This window comes from Dermacentor silvarum, chromosome 3 (assembly GCF_013339745.2).
Source record: "Dermacentor silvarum isolate Dsil-2018 chromosome 3, BIME_Dsil_1.4, whole genome shotgun sequence".
NCBI classification, from domain to species: Eukaryota; Metazoa; Arthropoda; class Arachnida; order Ixodida; family Ixodidae; genus Dermacentor; species Dermacentor silvarum.
The window spans coordinates 223,619,544-223,638,883 of NC_051156.1; the positions used below are offsets into that span (position 1 = coordinate 223,619,544).

The following is a 19,340-nucleotide window of genomic DNA, read 5'->3' on the forward strand; positions in this document are numbered from 1 at the left end:
CATTTCTGGGTCCATCCTGGGGGGGAGGGGAACCTGTTGTGCTTTTCGTCCTTGTCAGTTGTCCTGTTTTGCTACTTCCCAATGTATGCTCTTGCAACAGAATTAATAGAATACTGACTAGACGAATCAGCCACCCTTCTTTGAACGTAACAGCTACCGTTCACAATGCAGTGAAATGTCATTGCTGTGTTAATTTACTTGCTAGTACACTACCGCTGTTTACTTGTATGCGACATGTCGGAAATGCAATGCACTGCGCTTGTCATATTATGTAAATGTGGCTACTAAAAAAATCCAACAAGGCTCCATTCACTCAACGCTGGCAGTTACTGAATGCATTCAATTTATATATGTGCCAATTTTTGCTTGTTTGTTTAGCTAAAACGAGACATATACCATATCCATATATTATTACATTAATAATATGACATATAACTTGAACGTTTGCTCACAAAGGATGAGCACCGTTCATTAGTTTTGTAACATCTGCATTTATTATTATCCTCTACGAAAAGGCAAGCTTCGGGGAGAAATCGGTTTTAGCTTGATTTTTGTAAATTTTGTTCAGGGTGCAAAACTCGGGAATTATTAGGTTCTACCGGAAAACAAAGGACCCTAATTATACTTTATAATTATATAAACCATACTAGCTAAATTATTTTTGGTGTCCCTTTAAGGCCATGCGGTTAATGCTATTAGTTACGTTTCCTTTGCATTGATGGTGTTGAGTGTACCATGACATCACACTGAGGCTTCTTGCTGTCAGAACTAGCAATGTTGGGAACACATGTGACACTCGGAATGCTGCAACATGCTATTGTGATGTTTGTTTGGAAATTCCGAGTTGTGCTATAGTATTATAATTTGTCTAATCCTTTAATTGCCTACATTCCCTCTGCTCAGGTCCGATAACCGAGTGCGCGCAGTAGTGTTCAGCCCATCGGCATCTGTGCGGCTGCGCTACCTACTGGCGGCATTCCAGTTCCGAGAGCGTGTTCGCTTTGGCTATGTCCGACTGGGACAGCCCGAGACGGAGCCTCTGCGCCAGCGTCACGCTGGTGTAGGACTTCGTCAAGAGTCCCTGTTGATCTTCAATGAGCACACCAGTGCCCCTGTGGCACTCCTTAGCATGGCAGAGCTGGATCCACAGTCTCTCAGAGATGTGCTCAAGGCAAACCGGTAAATAAGTTCTGCATATCTCGCCATACATACGTGTGCATGCAAGTGCCCACAAATGAAATGCGATAGTGTAAATGTGTAGCATTCATAGCAGCCTTGACCGTGTTGAAGTGCACATGAATGGGAGGTTTCCCAGCAGGCCATGCAATGTTGAGACATCTCTGTAGAAAACTGAATAATAACAAAGCAGGTGTGTATGCATGTGCATGCAGGTGTATGCAAGAGTGCCAAAGGGGTTAAAAGATTATTTCAGCATTCCAAAAAATAAGCAATCTCAAAAAGTCAATTTAGCAAACAAGAAGTAATGTTTTACAGTTAAACCTGCTTATAACGAACCTCCATATAACAAATTCCTGGATATAACGAAGTTTTTTTATTATTTGGCCGTTACCCCATAGAAACACATGTATTTGAGATCTCTACGTTAACGAAGTGGCAGCGGGAGACCCCCTCGAAATAAAAAATTTTCCCCGCCGACAACCTAGAGATTTTGCCCCAAATTTTGTCACTCTTGCGTGAGCAGCAACCGGAAGCACCTTCTCCACTGCAACGGAATGCGAAGCGGCGGTTTAGCGCTTGGCGCACTCGAATTCACAGCGACTGCGAGGTGAGAGCGAGCACACGTGTGCGTGCGTGTGAGCTTGCGCGAGGCGGGCCTGCATCCCTCGGCCCAGCGATCTTGCCGCCGTGGGCGTGACCTTTCCCACTCCCTTCATTCAAACCTGATCCCACTGCTTGCTGCAGCTGGCCTAGCACTCTCCTTTTGCAGTTGATGTTGCCAACAGAAAAAAAAAAAACTTTTTTTTTTATTCAATGCGCTGGCAGCGCTGCTCATTGGTTACTGCGCAAGTAAGTTGTATTTCTGTATGAAAGCATGAGGTGCGCGGTACTGTAAAGGATTTTTTTTTCTTCTCTTTTGGTCACGGAAAACGGGTGCGCGTTACAATCGAGGGTGCGTTTGAATCGAGTAAATACGGTAAGCGTTTCTTTTTCGAATTTTCGTGCTAAACTTGCATATAACGAAATCCTCTTTATAACAAAGTTTTTCGGGAATTTGTCAATTTCGTTATATCCGGGTTTAATTGTTGCATGTTATTCTGCCAGCAGCCAGAAAGCTTATTAATGTACTTTGTGCTCTAACTTGCACTAAAGTATGATATTTGCCTAAATTTCTCATTACCCACATGTTTCGGGTTCTCTTCACGACCTCCTATGCGCACTCTGATGCACATTGCTACGATGACACGAGGCCAGAGTTCACGCTCGCCTGACCGCACATCACTGGCAGGCAACAGATGCATTGAGGAGTTTGTGACAACGAGAAAGGATCACAGTGTGCAACGTTTAGCCAATGAATTTGCAGCTAGTGGTGGGCTTCAAAGCATGTTTTATTTTATCAGCCATTGCCGCTGTCAGCCAAGTGTGCATGTGCATTATCTCAGACTTGATCTCCTGATAAGAGACAACTGCGTGATATGGTTAAAGCTGTCGTGCTTGCTGTTGTGAAAATTCTTGCTCACAAAGCTCAACTGCTATTTCCATAACAATATTGCCGACATATTCATAATGCAGACGATATGAGTGGCTCTCATATATAATGAAAAAATCTGCTTAGGAAACATTATTCTTATTTTTCTCATGTTCAATTGCACAGAATATAAATTTGTTACTTCAGAAACAAAATTTGAGCAAGAAAGGGTTAATGATTCTGTTGCAGTTACGTGCCAAGGAAGGAAGGAAAGAGTCGAGAAGGAAAGGCAGGGAGGTTAACCAGTTTAGCACAACCGATTTGCTACCCTATGCATGGGAGCGGGATGGGGGAGAATGAAGAATGGGGAGGAGAGAGAGAGAGAACACACAGCACAGCACACACATCGTCAGTCACAGTCCGTCACTCTTGCGTGGTACGTGGCATCACTGTCACAGCTGCTTGTCCAAGCCCGTTTCTTTCAAAAACTTAAGTAGTTCCCTTTGTCGCGTTCAGCTGCGATGTCTTCTGTCGACATGTGAGAATCGTTTCAACTGACATTGGTCTATTGTCAAGGTGCGCTAGAGCGGACACCAGGGACTGTCTCTGAACATTATATTCAGGACAGTCGCATAGAATATATTAGGAGGCAGTATTCACTCTCTGTAAACTGAGGTTGGCACAGTGCCAGAAAAAACATGCTTCATGGAGTTTCCATTGGAAAACGAGACAGTGGCTTCTCAGCAGTGACCACTATATTAGCTAGGATAGTCATTGCCAGTTTAGATTCAGAGGGAGTTACTGTTGACCTATGGCAATGCAAGCCTGCAGCAGAGTTGGTGTGCTTAACATGCAACTTCGTGGCGTTTGGCATTGTTCTACAATTTTGCCTTCATAAAGCTGTCATCGCTTAAAAGACTGACTGCATTTGCACGGAAAAACATTGGAATAATTACAATGTGTTCTTCTGCTCTGTTATAGTAGAAGAATGGCCATCAAGAGCTAGGCTCACATTTTTCTTGTTTGTAGGATGCTACCTTAAAATGTTCTGTTCGTAGCTTGACTGATTTGTTCTTTGTTCTGATTTCTCCATTCTACAGGTTTCTGATTTTGCCACGAGTCTCATCGCAGGTTCTTTTCGATGAGCTTTGCCCACCCGAAGCGATTCGTACGCGTCGCCGCCTCTGTGTTGTACTCATTACAGGCAACACAGCTTTACATGATCCGAACCGAGCACAGCTAAGAGACTACATTCAACAAAAGGGCTTTCCTGTTGAGCGCGTCAGGTAAGGTTTATTATTTTTTTTTCTTCTAGCTGTTGCTTGCAGAGCTGCAAAAGTTAGAGATACAGCTCTTAAAAGCAAGGACTTTTCTGCTGTGCAAGCCCCTTTCAGCAAATGTACAGTGTGCTGTTGCATGGGTGTGCAGTATGATTTTTTATGGAGCATGAGCATGCAAGGCTCAAAATCAAATATTTTGTTCATGTGCCTCATAAGCCTTATTGGCCCACATAATCCTGTAAACATGATGCTCTATTTTCACATGTACCTGTAAGCAGTTACATTGTAAGTGATCTGAGCTGTTTGTTGTATTTTGTACGTAAGTCGTCACTAGGGTACTTACACTTATAGTGTAGTGCAGCTTCACAACTATATGTGAAACCATTGCACTGAAGCCACACCTGAAAGCAAAATTAATGTGTACCCCACCTTCACTTTGGACTTGTTTCTCTAATTCTTGTTGTGTGTTAAGAGTCCAAGAATGTGGTATATATCAAGGAAAAGTAAATACATTAGTCATCTTATGACTGATCAACAAAGTAGTGAAAAGGTGACAATGCTGCTGCTTCTTTTTACTTCACTTCTGGCGCACAGGTTTATGTTTGTGTACAAGGAAAAACAGAAGGAGTTTGTGAACACCCTGAGCTCGGGTGAGGATTCACCTGAAGACCCCGTCCTTCATATGGTCATCTTGTGGAGGAAAGACCACAACTTAGTTCAGTATCAATGGATTGAGGCACCGTGGCTTGACGAGCCCCAGAAGGTGAGCTTTTGCCTGTGGTGTGGTGGGTGCAGCTTAGAAAAGCTTGCCTTTAAAAATTTTTGTAAAACTACCATTCTGGATTGCTGGCACAATTATTAAAGGGCCCTCATCCCACCTTGTCTGAAATCTTATTATGCACTGGCAGTTGACAGGTGCTATTGAGCAAGGGTTCTAGTGCCAGAATTTTTTTAAACATTTGAGTAACACTGAAGACACAGATGACTGGTATTTAGTCCCGCCTCATCCTATTGGAAAGGAAATAAAGCATTGATTCACTGATTGATTGATTCCTTTGAGGCAGTGTTGTGAAATGGTCAAATAAATCTTGCCTGATGCAGGAATTCTCGCCCACTGCTTTAACCAGTGTCCATGAGCATTTTTTATCCCTTCCCTCTCCTCCTCCACTGCCAAAGCTCTTTTATGTGGTAGCACAGCCAATCATCAATGGAGAAAATAAGTGCAGCATGCTGGTGTTCTGATGCACTGCATGCATATAGGTCTACCATGGCAGGAGGAGGAGGAGGAATAAACTTTATTTGTGTAGCAGATTTGTGAGACCTAGGCGTCTCTACTTAGATGACGGCCATGGTAGAAAAGTATATTTTCTCATTAGCATTCTTTCAAGTGCAAATTAAGTGATTATTGCTGTGATGGCAAGCCACTGCCCTGCAAGTGTGTACAGGAAGCAACTGTTTACCCATTTCTTGTGCTTGGTAACCGATGCTATGACAGCTGAGGAGGAAATTTCTGTAGTGCAGGAAAATGGGCATGGGGCTGTTTCAAAGGGTCCAATTTGATGTCTTCCATTTCTATGACATCATCCATCAAAAGGACAGGCAAAGAGGACATTGAGTGTGCCTAGAAGAAGCATGAGTGGGCTTGTGTTTGAAATGCTTACAGTTTTTGTGGGATCCACAGCTGTAATAGTTTGCTCAAGTGATCATGGCTGCATGATGTGCGCAGAATTATTTGTTTGCAATGTACAAAGCTCATGAGGGGCCCACTTTAAGTAACATAGTCACCACTTGGCTAGCAGGGTAAAAATACGCAATAGTGTTTGCTGACTGCCATGCATTAGTGAACAAGGAGATTATTACAGTCCATTAGCATGCATTACTATTTCTTTAGACAGAAAATTTTAAGTTTCCTGTTAATTTTTGAGAACATGTTACTGAAAACAAGACTTCTTTAATACTGTACGAATCGATATCGCAACAGGCATGGCTGCAGTCGAAATTGTCTTGCTTTTTGCACACGACCTCTTTCTTTTTTATTTCTTGCTCGGAGTGGATGTTGAAACTAATCCTGGTTATGAGTTGACAGAAATTGCGAAGAAGATTAAAGAAATTCCTGCTGATATTAAGGGGATAAAAAGGAACTTGCACAGTAGATTTGCTTCATTTTCCCCACTGTGGTTGCTTTTAAAATTCATCAACGTTTCGACAGTGCACGTACAAATTATTATGAGCAGTCGTTCCTTTCGTGTGGGGTTTTCACTCACACAGGTGCACGCAGTTGATTTCAGACCAGTCTTCAAATGAAGCTTGGCTTGCAGTCTAATCTCTTACACTTTGAACTCCACCTATGCAAGTACCCTTATTCATTACTGCACATTATTGTGCAACGCTCCACATTACTGCACAGCACTGTACAGGAACTGAACAATGCATGTGGAGGCTCCAGTGGAGGTTGAACGCACACTAGGCCACCTTGCTTGCTGAAAAATCTGATTGAATGCAATAATCAAGTATGAAAAGGCTTCTGCATGCTCCCTGATCTGACAAGCATTACTTCGCGAGCCTAAAGAATGCAGTAAAAAACGAACCAAGTGCCTGTTGTAATGAGTAAAAACAAATGCTCTCTGTACAATAGGAACTTACCTGTTTTCACATTTGCAAAGCTACTGCTGTACTGCTAGCATTGACGTCACTATTATTAGTATTGATGCCAACAAATCTTCATAATAAATTCTTGCTTGATCTGACTTACAAAAGTTAGGAACTAGGAGCCAGGTGCACATTTTGTATATTGCAGATTTTTTTATTGCGATCAATTATATGGACACTTCAACCGGATTTCTGCCATCACCGTTGCCGTGAGGTTCCGTATAGATAAAATCTTCCGCCGCGCGCCGTATGCCCGAGCGGAAAAGTGCGGGGACGCGCCCTATCACGGAGAGCGAACGCACTCAATTTCCCACGCGCAAGCAAGGAAGCGGGAAGCCAGCGCCGGAGGGAGCGGGGGGTTGGGGGGGGGGGGGGGCGCACTTCTACTCTGCCAACAACCGCGCTCGTCGCTCGCCTGCACCGTCTCTTATCTCCACACGGCTCTGACCTTTCTATGCGCTGTGCATTCGTCGCTCAGTTTCTGTTGAAGCGATAGACCACACGCACCTTCGCCTAAAGCTTTACCTTCGCCCGCTGCGGCGTATGCAGCTTGCTGCCAGCATTTTGACAGTCGTTGTCTGCAGTCATTCAGTGTGATCTATCCATGTTTGTTTGTGCGCGCTCACACCACGCTTGTTCATTCAGTTAGTAATAGTCGGGCCACATTTTCCAACGCACGCTACACATGCAATGCTGCCCGGATCGGCAGTGCAGCGCTACAGGTGTGTCCCTTCGCACGCGCTGCCCACGGGAAGCGCTTCTCATCAACACCACTGTTTCACACGCACCTTCTTGTGGTCATCGAGTCTCTCTTCATGTCGGTCTACTTACGCCGCAGCACACCTGGTTACTTAATCAGCTCATGTTTACTACAATTCATATTGCTACCAAAGCCGCTCACCTTACTTCGTATGACATTGCTGTGTTGCTATCGCATTCATTGCTTTGTCCTTAGGGCGAAACTGTGACATTTTTTTTTTTTTTACTCTCAGCACTTATACTAAAAATAGCAAATTATTACTTTCATTCAAGTTTCTTTAAAGTGCTTCTTTGAAGTTTCATGTACGAATTCTAAAAAAAAAAACTGTCTGAGCAATTATTACTGCTCTACATCCACTCAAGATACCAGTGATCAGGCTGTAACTTAATGTATTGCAGTATACTGTTGGAACTACTATGTTTTGAAATAAGACATTAAAACATAAGAGCACCAAAAATGAGCACATTTCTACCAATAATGAACGAGTTAAGTGAGAGAGACCCCGATTTCGACATGTGTGGCAATCCAGCAAAAAAAGATTCAGCTTGTTGCCATTTGTGACTCAGAAAACAAAGCTTTGTGCACGGTGCTTACAACAAGGGTGAACACTCGAGAAACTCGTATGGCTACATCCATTCAAGCGCACAAATTGAAGTCGCCATCTCTGCAATACCGACTGTATTACTGATTGCCATAAGATGCGAGACGGTTCACCTGCCAAGTCAGAGGTTCTTTAATGCAAAAACATGAGAATACTATAAAGGCTTTTTTTTCTGCTAGATGCCCATTTCAGTTTTCTTTAACGAGTTTACGATCTCATACTAGGGTAGAAAATGTTGTGAAAGTAATTTCGGATGTTCTGTCTCGCATGCAGGTACTTCTAACTGAAATTTGAATAATTTTTTTCAGACTAAAAAATTCAGGCAATGAGAGGTTAAGGGTCTGGTTATTATAAGTCAGTGCACACATACTGGGTGCATCTGACTTGTGATTAATTTGAAGTGATCAGAATGCAGACATAATGTCATGTCTGCAGATATCATGAATCGTCACAATGCTAGCCCCTGCAACAGACCTGTTTGTTGTCTGTGCACAGCTGAACGAGAGCAAACAGGAGCTGGAGAATGCGCTGTCGCGGCTGCTGCACTCGTCCGAGGCCCTCCCGCACGACGCCCGTCTAGGTGTGCTTGTGGACGAGCATGCCCGGGGCCTGCTGGGTCGTATCCTGCGCCGCCTCGTGCTCATGGGGGACGCGCTGCGGGACCACCTGACACGCTACGAAGTCCTGCCCGCCCTCTCTGTGGCGCTCTCCTTTGGCTTCATCGTGCTCGTCGGCTACTTCATGTCCTACCTAGTGTGAGGAGCACAGATGGGGTCTTCTCTCTCTAGCCCACTGGCAGCACACGGTGCCAACTATGCTTCCTCATGTGGCAAACTAATGCCACATCTTATGGTGTTGCCATAGGTCACTCACTGGCATCCATAATGACATTGCCTAAAATTTCCTGCACCACCCATTAAGAAGAAAAAAAGTTAAACTAGCCCTTTGCGTAAGCATGGGAGGGAATATATTTGTCGTCTTTTAGTCAACATCATCGAATACATTGTCCTTCAGCACTTTAGAAAGGTTAGAAACACTTCAGGTAACATTGTCGTAGCTAATATTTTTCATTGATGTGATGTCCTGCTGCTGCTTAGTCGAAGACAGGGTCATTGCATGGCTGCTCAAAGAAACAGAATGGAAGTGAAATTGTAAATGTCTAAAAAGGTAGTGAAAAGTAAAAGTGGTTAGGGAAGCGGCAGAAGGCTGAATGAAAATATTTTGTTCAATAATGCCAGGCCAATAAAGGAGGTATCTGACGGAGGGTGCTGGCGGGTACTTAGAGAAGTTCTGTACAAATTAATGTACCCAACGCTGGAAAAAATTTTGAAGAGCATAGAATGTATCAGCATTGGGTAGACTGTGTAGATTGAGCTAAGGTTTGCAAGAGATTGGAGGAAACACCAATATTAGAGAAAATTGCAAAAGGTTTGTCATAGTTTGAACAAGATTTGCGCAACATTGTAGAAAATTGCTGAATATGTGTTATCAAACCTTATTTGCACTGCATTAAAATAGCAGCAAAGGACTATTCCCAAGTTCCTTGGAACTCAGCTTGAGAGCCTCTGTCCTAGAGATATGTTTAGTGTAGTGTTTTGAAACAGTCAAATGGTAGCAATCTGGAGCCTAATAAACTATCGATGTGGAATAATGAATTTATGAGGGCAAATTAACTTCAAGGAGGTTGATGCAAAAATTCACAATGACGTGAGCAGAAGCATTTTTGGGGACCACGTGTGCAGATTGTCTATCATCTTTCTTTTCAGGCAAATGGAAGAAAAAAGTATCCAGGAGCGCTACAGACGAGAAGGAAGGGTGCCTCCCTCAGCAGCGAAACCCAAGTGAGTCATCAAAGCTATTTGATCTAGGTGCGAGTGGTCTAGAGGGACAGTTATGCACCTGTTACATGGGCAGTTTTTATCGTCGTCAGTGTCCACCTGCATTAAAGATGCTGTTACATGACTCAATAGTGCTATGCAAAAGGGATGGAAGATCTATGTCTACAAGTTGAACATCAATTTCAAGGCATATGCTGTGACCATCTGCTGCTGTAAATCAACACCTGTCCCCACCCTCCCGTGCAGTGTGGAGCAACACGCTTAAACGAATAAAAGTACATGGTGGGCGTCAGTGCTAATACAAGTGTGTTGATTACGATTACGTGCTATAGATTGTCATGTCAGCCTGTCCTTGCACTATTATGTCCTAGGCACTTTGATAACATATATACCGTAGGGCAAAGTGCGATGTTTCAAGGAAGTCAACTATCTAGCGCTTGCTAGGTTTTGATAAAGTTGGGAGGATTAATATATAACAAGTATATTTGTCCTCTACACCAAGTTTCTATCTGTTGCGGTGTGCCGATTTATATGGCTTCTGCAGTGGCTATGTAAGTGGCCATATTTGCTTACAGAAACAATCATACCTCGCATGATTGTTTCATGCCCAACTGAAGCCTCGCACACCCGCAGAATTTGCCCTATCTATGCCTTAGATTGGCCTCGGGCAAGCCTAGTCTATGCTTCATAGATACTGGTCTGCATTTTACTGTTTTCTACAAGAAAACACTAATCTTTTTATTTAGCAATACCATTTTCCCACTACCAGCATTGCTTGAAAATTTGATTTCTCAGTATTAGAGAAACAAAAATTTCAAAGTTTGAATTCACAGTAGTGTTACTTTCATCCCAGAGAACAGCATTAAATCAAGTTTTTACATAATGTGGAAACAATGGTTTTACCAACTTTGTATTTGGCAGTAGAATAATTTGTCCAGTTTCTGAGGTGTTCCACTTCCATTTCGAGGGAATGCACAGTCCTCAAATTCTGTGCTTTTCTAGGGCAGTAGGTTTGAGCATTGTAAATTCATGGAACACCAATTCAAGCTGTCAACAACATGGCACGCAGACATTTTCTGATTACTTGATCTCTTAATGCGTGATTGTGCCTTTCTTGCAGCATAGTCACTGTTGCAGCATAGGCTAGAAATCACTGGTAGAGTCCTAGCCAATTTCTTTCGATTATTCTAGCTATGGTTCTTGGAATTAAAAAGTAAAAAGGGGCAACTATGGTTTTGCTTACCACTGTTGCATGAATTAAATTGTGACTGTACACTGAGCTGTTGTGTGAGCAGCCATTCAGCTTAACCCGTTTGACTGTTCAAACAGCACAGCCTACTGATAAAAGATTATCATAGCTCTTGTCAGAGGACTCGCACATCTCAAATGATCAGCTTTGGATGAGAGAAGACGTGATTGGCTTGTGTGGCATTGGGCGCACTTGCTGGTTGCGATGAGTGGCAAACAAGACAACCGCGCACACAGGACACCTGAGTGGCAAGTTGATGGCAATCCCCCTTAGTTTCTAAAGCGGTATTCACACAAGGGCCTTATCCCGGGGATAATGGGCAGTTTCATCTATGACGTTTCTGGTGAGCCTCTTTTCCCTTCCCGGCGAGCACCAAGGTTGTGTACCGCCACCGAGCAGATACATACATGAAGGCTAGGTGCTTCTACCTCCCCGGGATGGGTGAGCGTGTGCAGCTCTCGAGCAAACACTCTCCCATATCCGTGGGGAGCTCCGAGGGGCCACGCCGCCTGATGGAAGCATGACATAGTGGTGATGTGGTGCGCTCTGTATGCTATCGGAAGGTGCATTTCTCTCTTGTGTGCATACCGCTTAAGGGTATTGGCAGACGGCATAAACAAGGGAGATATGCAAGGGGAAAACAAGGTTTGTGATCATTGGAAGTGTGGTACAGACTGGTACTAGTGTGTGCATGCATCATTACATAACTGTCAATGGCAGGCCTGAACAAGATGACCTCAAAAGTGAGTGCATCTGGCTTCAGTAAGTGCCTTTATCTTCCAATGTTTTAAAGCAAACCAGCCCTGCAGTGAGGCTTAAGTGTCATTTTAATAACATTTTCTGTTGGCCTCGGAACTCTTCTTGTCGCATTCAAGATGCAAGTATTTTGGCATAGTGATTGTGTAACATTTTCAGAAGGATATCTTGCACTTTGGCAAGCCAGTCCAGTGGCTAATGAAATATTTTCTGACTTGCTAGTATGTTTATGCACAACTACTTTTTATTAAAGTGGCAATGAATGTGGTCATTTTCCTCTTGCTGTTTGCTTCCAGGCCCGAGTGCAAGCTGACAATTCACGAGCTCAGAGGAGAAACCTACAATGGGCTTGTAAGACTTCTGAAGCCGGGCTGCCGGACTGTTGTCTTACTGGTCGACCAAGAATCCAAGCCCAAGCTGCTGCCACAGTTCTTTCGTGCTGTGTTTCCATACCGCAAGTGAGTGTTACCTGGATATCCCTTGATTCTCAAAAAAATAAAACAATAGGATCGCTGCTTATATCAAGTGACATAATGCACACTCCTGCACGAGAGCCAATATTTGCTGATGCAGCTTGTGGCACTGAATCGGTTGGCGGCATGTGCAAGTGCTTTGCATTCTGTAGCAACAGCATGTGTCATAACGTCTGCACGAGACTCCCTAGTTAACAGCTCACTCTCTATTTCTTTGCACAAGGAGTCTCTCATGTACAGTCTGTTTCACACTTAGGGGAAAATTCGCAGCGCCTTGCAAGGCGCTTCGAGTTTTCCCCTAAGTGTGAAACAGACTGTACAAGGGGCAGGTGGGGGTCATAGGGACCATCATGAGCATTCATGTCAATGTTGAAACAATGGTCAAGTGTCTCTTCTACAATTCCAAGATGACATGTACTTCAGAACTGAAGGTGGGCACAAAGAGCCTGCTGCTTGTCACACTGCCTTGCTGCAACAAGCCTGAAGCAACTACTGCACTAAGAACATTCACAGAAACTCAGCAAAGTTCTGTTCGCACTAATTGGCTTGCTTATTGGTTGATGGTGTTGACATCTACACAGTTGTCAGGAAAAGCTCTCTGTTGTGCATTTTTGTCGGTGCTGCGAAAATAATTTGGCTTAATGATGTCTGTAGTAGAAGCGGCAGATCCTGAGAATTATTACCCTCATAAGACACATGATGGCTTCATCACATCCTTCATCTAAATTACCCTCATAAGACACATGATGGCTTCATCACATCCTTCATCTAAAGCATGAAAATTCTTGGCAGTTGCAACGTAGTAGTAGTACAGTGGAACTCTGATTATACAACTTTCTCGTGGCCCCACGAGAATGTCGTATATTCCAGGCGTCGTATAATCCGGCCAACAAATATGTCTATAATATGTGGTTTCGAGTGAAAGAGTTGTGAGGAGCTTCAATTTAAGCTGTAGGTTAATGCTCTGCAGGACTCGGCAACCAACACCGCCAGAAAAGTATATGCTAAAAGAATACAGGATTGCAAATACCAATCGCGCTTTATTGGAGAAATTTAGCATATTATGTACTGCGATCTGTGCCCGCCAGCATGCTGAAACATTCTTTTCTCATTTACAGACTTTAAAAATTGGTCAATTTCTTAAACTTTCTTCGAGTCACGCAGCAAGAGCTGTCTTCCAATCATAACAACAACTGCAAGGAAGTCACTTATGGTGGCGTTGCCTGCACAGACGAATCTCTGAATGTTGTCAATATTATGGAACACATCCATGAACGTAGGCACAAGCACTGCAGCATTTGTGGCATCATCCTTGTCCGGTGGCAGCCTGTACAGCTTGATACTACAACCCGTCCGCACCACGTGAAACCAAAAGTCTAATGACAGGCACGTGAGAAGTCTTGTGTACTCGAGCTTAAACAAAGCTCTGAACTGCATGTACGAACACGCGTGTCCTGAACTATCTGCGTGCCTTCCTGAGGGCTAGTCGGTTCAATCTTTGCACATGCTTTTGTGCTTTCCATACACATTAGGGAGGTATTTTCAGGTGATCACTTTCAGAGATAGTTTCACTTTCATGAGACTCAGCAATAGGCACTTTGAAGTAGTGGCTGACAGCGCTCTTGCTTGGCACAGTGCCATAAACCCTATCAGCCGTATATGCGCGAACGCATCCAGTGACGGGAGCAGGCACTGCCGAGAGAAATTGCCGATGGAGACAGCAACAAAGAGACAAAGTGCAGTTGAGTGACATGAAGAGGGAGAAGGGAAACGAATGATGAGAGGGGCAGCGAACATGAGGGAAGGAAAAAGGAGGCTAGGAGTACAGTTTTTCACTGGGGGTGGTGGCCATTGATGAAGACGATGTTTGCAAGGCACCAAATTCGGGGCTCAAACCTTGCAGGTGGCGACTCGTGCGGTGAACAGGCGTCTCGACGCGTGGGTGTCTTGTGGGGCTAGATGCAGGGCTGCTCGTAGGAGTGCGGATCATGAGGCGATGGTACCCAGCACCTCCACCAGTGTCGCGATACACAAAGCTCAGGGGCTTTATTATAGAAGCACCGCGCCGTACTCAGGAGAAGATACCAGAGAGGCGCCAACAACAAGAATGTCTTCTTCTTCTCTTGATGCCTTCCGGAATCTCGAGCAGCCCGGTCGTCATCGTCATCTTTGTCGGCGCCAGCCCACTTGTGCTGCGCCCCAGTGGGCGCAGCACAACTGCGCCCAGCACAACTTGGGCGCAGCCCAAGTTGTGCTGCGGCATTATTGTACGCATTGGAACGCGTCCAGTGACAGGAGCAGGCGCTGCTGAGTAAAAACACTGAGACTGCAATGAAGGGATGAAGGTGGGTGACGGTTCAGTGACATGAAGAGGGGAAGGGAAACGAACGATAGAGGCCAGCAAACGTGAGGGAAGGAAAAAAGAGGCTAGAAGCATTGCGTTTCTCACAATATTACCTAGAGCAGGGGTTCTCAAGCATGTTCATTCCAGAACACCCTGCTCAGCTCATTGAAGTGCCAAGGAACTCCTCCTCCCCCCCCCCCCCCCTCCAAATTAACTGAATGAAAATGTCCGAATTAACCGAATGCCCAATTATCGAGGGTATCAAGAAAACCATGAGCAAATGTTTACGTCAACACGCCTTTATTTACTGAATGAATCAGCAAATCTTGTTTCTATTTTGCACAAGAGCAGTGCGGAAGCTGAAATTCTCATCTCGTGACTGATTAGCGTCGCAGCGGCGAAGGCCTCGCGACTTCCCTCGCAGCGCGGCCACGATGCGCGTCTTCCTCTGAGACGCTTTTCACTAACGCGTGCACATCCCCATTATTTTTTCCCCACTCAGCTGGTTGCCAACAAATACTCCATCCATCGCGATGTAGCTGGTGCTCTTCATCTTCGACAGCTTTGCACTGACTCGAAGCGAAACTACTGCCTGCTGCAACTGCGGGGGACGAAACGCGGCTGCTGTCGACGCAATCATGGACTGCGACCTTGAGGTTCAGAATTTGCAGGCGGCCGATGCATGCACCAAGTCAAAACAAAACCAACGAAACTACCGTTTGCTGCAACAAGTGCGGACGAAACCGTGGTTGCTATCAATGTGATCATGGGTGGCGACTACGCAGTTGTGAAGGCACGCTGCGGACGTAACTGTGGTGGCTATCGACGTGATCACAGATGGCAACTACGCACTTAGGAAGGCATGTGGCTAGCCACCAACGCATGTGGCTAGCCACCACTTGTTACACGTGGCAATAAACGCAAGAATAAAGGCTAATGGCACAGTTACGCACAAAGCATTCCAGCGTTGCCTCAGTCGTGTATCGCGTACAATTGCTGCTTAGGATCATGGCGATGTGGACTGCGCCGCTTCGTTTCGGTTGGACGCTAGCGCAGTTTTTGCTCTTTAAAATCGCGCATTTGCAGTGCTCTGCGCATTTTTAATTTTTTTTTCCTCCAGTGTACTATACGTCAGTGCACACGCTATCGGCATCTACCCTATCTACAAACGGGATAAATGCGCAGTTACAGCTTCCGAGATTCAAGTGTGAAAGCTTAGGCGCGAAGCCTGCTTTTGGAGGTTGGGTGGCTGCAAGCTGCTGGTAGATTTATTGCGCAGTTCGCGCATTGCTGCTACGCACTGTGATGTGCTTTTTGACACTCGGGCATGGGTAATGGAGGTTTTTTGCATCGAGCGCACCTCGTGCTCGCTGTCTTAGCCACTTGGCGAGCGCGGAACTAGGGAAAATTTGTCACTGGCTCAAGGAACCCCAAGCAGGTGCCTGCGGTACTCCTTAGTTCCGTGGAATCCACTTTGAGAAGCCATGACCTAGAGGGAAAACTGGCACTGCAACACTGTTGTACGCATTGGAATGCCAGGATATGGTGGCTTCGGTTCTGTCACAATGGTTCATTTTGACAGGAGATAAAAAGCACTTGTAACTTTAATATTACACAAAACTTCTTTTATTCAATCATGAGTACTTGTGCTGGGATGTACAATTATGTGAAACGTAAAGAGGATCAGCAGGCCTCTAAAGTAGAAGGACAGGTGACAAGGCCTGCACTCGCTTTGTGATAGTCTGTTCTTGCTTTTTTTTATTGATTATACACTGCATGCGAGTAAAATTCATTAAAAAATGTAATAATGGTGAATGAAAACCTTCTATGAAGATTTTATTTTGAGATTGCATTATCTGTGCAGCCATATCCAGATTTTAGGCCAAGCCATGCTCAACGCCAGCCAAAACACGCCTCGCACACCTGCATACCATCATTCTCACGATGGCACAGTGCCCATTAGGCGACTTCTATAGACGGTGACACCAGATTTCCTCTAGGTAATGTAGTGAGACTCTATGACTAGGAGGGTGCCCGGAAACCAGGTGGAGCTTTTCGCATGTGAAGGAGTGCTCTCCATTTTCTCACGGAGGGAACGACGGCACGAGGGAGCTGCCGGAAGCTGGCGGTGTTTATCAGGCGTCTGCTGTTGGGAACTCTCTCATCTTATAATCGAGGTTTTCAATGCGTTATCTCTATGGGGAGTTCGCCGGGACTGCACTAATCCGTCGTAAAACCTGGAATGTAGCAAAGTCGGGGATCATATAACCGGGGTTCCACTGTATATAATCTGACTGGGAAAGTCAACTTCCTAAGCAGAAAGCAACTTCTGAAGCAGCTATGCAGTAGAACACCAAGTTCACTTGTTAGAGCCCTGGAGCACTTTCTTGGCAGAGCAGCGTTTCCAGTTTCCGTGGAATTTCTAGCAGCTCTTTTGCACCCTCGTCACCACTACCACGAGGCACACCAAACCACAGTAAACATTCCAAAATACATCTAGTCGCAATAACCGACAATAACAGCTTCATGGTAAAACCTGAATATCTACAGTGAATCTTCTTGACCATGGCCAAAGTTCTAATCACATTCTAGTCTGGTTTGTTAAAGGAGTTCAGTGTACTTGAGTTCATTGCACTGAGACTTGGAGGTACCGATATCACAGAAGTTTTATGATCATTGGAGCCACAAACAATTAGAGATTTGTCATTTCCTGAGCACTTTCTCACGGCCACAGGACAGTTCAGGTGTCCACTTAGGTGAGACAGTTAGGATGCTGCTGGTCCTTCATTTCCGACTTCCTTTTGTCATTATAAAGTGGAGCTTTCTATGTCTCACTGATTCGTCCATGAACGCCGAAAACACACTGCAGGAAAGCCAACTTACACAGCGGAACTATCTGCGCACACAACAGAACAATCTGCGCATCTGCGCACACAATCATAGAACACTACAGTTTACATTCACCGTTGTACCGATAAGAACAATGTGAACTGCAGTGCCACGCAATGCATTCCCGGCTGTCACCATGGGTAGGCCGCAGGTGCAGCGCATGGCAGAAGAGACTGCCGTACGCGAACGTAAGCGCGAGCGCGATCGTGCCCGTAAGGCCGATGCTATGTATGGGCAACGGCATGCAGTCCGTGAAAGTGTGAGTGTGTGCGTGTAATCAACAGCTACATGATCTAAAATGAACCCTGTGCAACTTAACGAAATGTGTCTTATTCAACTTCAGTGTTCAAAAATACAATTCTAAACAAGCAATCAAATCACATATGCATCGCATTGGGTCGCTCAGCATTTCTTGGGTTTGTTGCGTGGTAGTTGGCTTTGGACTTTGACTGATTCAGTTTGCATGGGCGAAAGCTTCGCGTTCAACCATCTTTCTTTAAAAGGGGCTTTGATTTTTTACAACAAATTACTACTACACAGCCAGGGTTTGAGTGTGTGCTCTGTGCTTGTGAGTGAAACTTGTACTGTAAGGTCGCAAATTCCGGACTATGCAAGTTATGACAACATTCACTCGTTTCAAGGCTACTATGGTTGGTCTGCAAACATTTGTTAGCAGGCATTCATAAGTCACTTCGAGTAACTGAAAATTGTTTCTGGAATTTTGTCACAAATTCTCAACTTTCAGAGTCACATTCACTTTGCAGTGAGAAAATGCATCAGCTGTCTTTCTGGGCCGTGCCATCATTGTTCGCTGAACTCATTCTTAATCTAGTTTCAAGGTCTAATGTGGGATCTCTTACTGTGCTTATCATTTCTGTAGTGTCCATTCTTCGATAATACTAAGCTGTTTTTTGCTACATGCCAGGAACAAGACTCTCATGTTCGCCATGCTCCTGCTGGAGAAGAATTTGGAGTGGTATCGCAAGATCCTCGCTCAGACTCTGGCCGTTCGACGGCCTCTCAACATCAACCCAAAGAACTGCATTGGTACTGTGTTATCCCTCAATGGGCACCGCAAGTACTTCTGCGTCTACCACGCCAAGCACCTAGAGCCAGCAGTGATCAAGAAGGTGTGTTACACTTTGAATCAGTCATCACGTCATAGCAATGGCTACATCATCTACCTTGGCGGCTCTGGGGAACAGTGAATGCGTAGAGAACACAAATTTATTGCCAGCACTCGGCTGAGTTCAAGGAAAATCGGTAGCTTACAATATTTGTTGTATTTACCCGATTCTAATGATCACCATTTTTTACATGAAGATGAGTCTGACATAACAATCGGTACAAAACCAAAACCACATGCATGGTATTGGCAACAGCCTTCTTGGCAGAGCGAGCTTCATTGCCAGTGTCGATAGAAAATAGTGACGGAACAAATTCTCATATCATAAAGGATGAGGTGAGATTGCACTGCTTTCATTATGAAAGCTCATTCAAAAAAGAAGTTATCTCATGTGCCAAGCTATAGGCTACAGAGCCACATTATGTGTTTTCGGCATATCGGGAGTCATTCTCCATGCATCCAGAATGGCATGTTGTGGCCTGTAGCAAAAAAATGTTGTCCAAGACTGACAGTGACGGTCATTAAGTGAGAACAAATTTCGTTCTTTCAAGGTAAACTCTAAATGTTTAATCCTTTTCCTATTGCCAGGATCAGGGGCAAATTGAAATTTTCTTGTTAGATAGAATGCACATTAGATGAGGATGTAGATTGTTTTCCGCTTTCAAGTCGTAAAATGTAGGTGCGAATTAGTAGCAGGTAAGTACTGCCGCGTAAAGCAGTGGTCTGTT

The 19,340-nt window shown here is 44.6% G+C and overlaps 1 protein-coding gene across 1 annotated transcript in view; it reads left to right on the top strand.

Annotated features, from left to right (window-relative positions):
• LOC119446766 (dnaJ homolog subfamily C member 16-like) overlaps positions 1-19,340 on the top strand; it is a 31,300-nt gene that overhangs the window by 8,781 nt on the left and 3,179 nt on the right. The window contains exons 6-12 of the mRNA XM_037711305.2: positions 904-1,179; positions 3,748-3,933; positions 4,522-4,690; positions 8,433-8,692; positions 9,704-9,778; positions 12,077-12,238; positions 18,412-18,616. Coding sequence (XP_037567233.1) covers positions 904-1,179; positions 3,748-3,933; positions 4,522-4,690; positions 8,433-8,692; positions 9,704-9,778; positions 12,077-12,238; positions 18,412-18,616 — 1,333 coding nt within the window. The remainder of the gene's footprint in view (positions 1-903; positions 1,180-3,747; positions 3,934-4,521; positions 4,691-8,432; positions 8,693-9,703; positions 9,779-12,076; positions 12,239-18,411; positions 18,617-19,340) is intronic.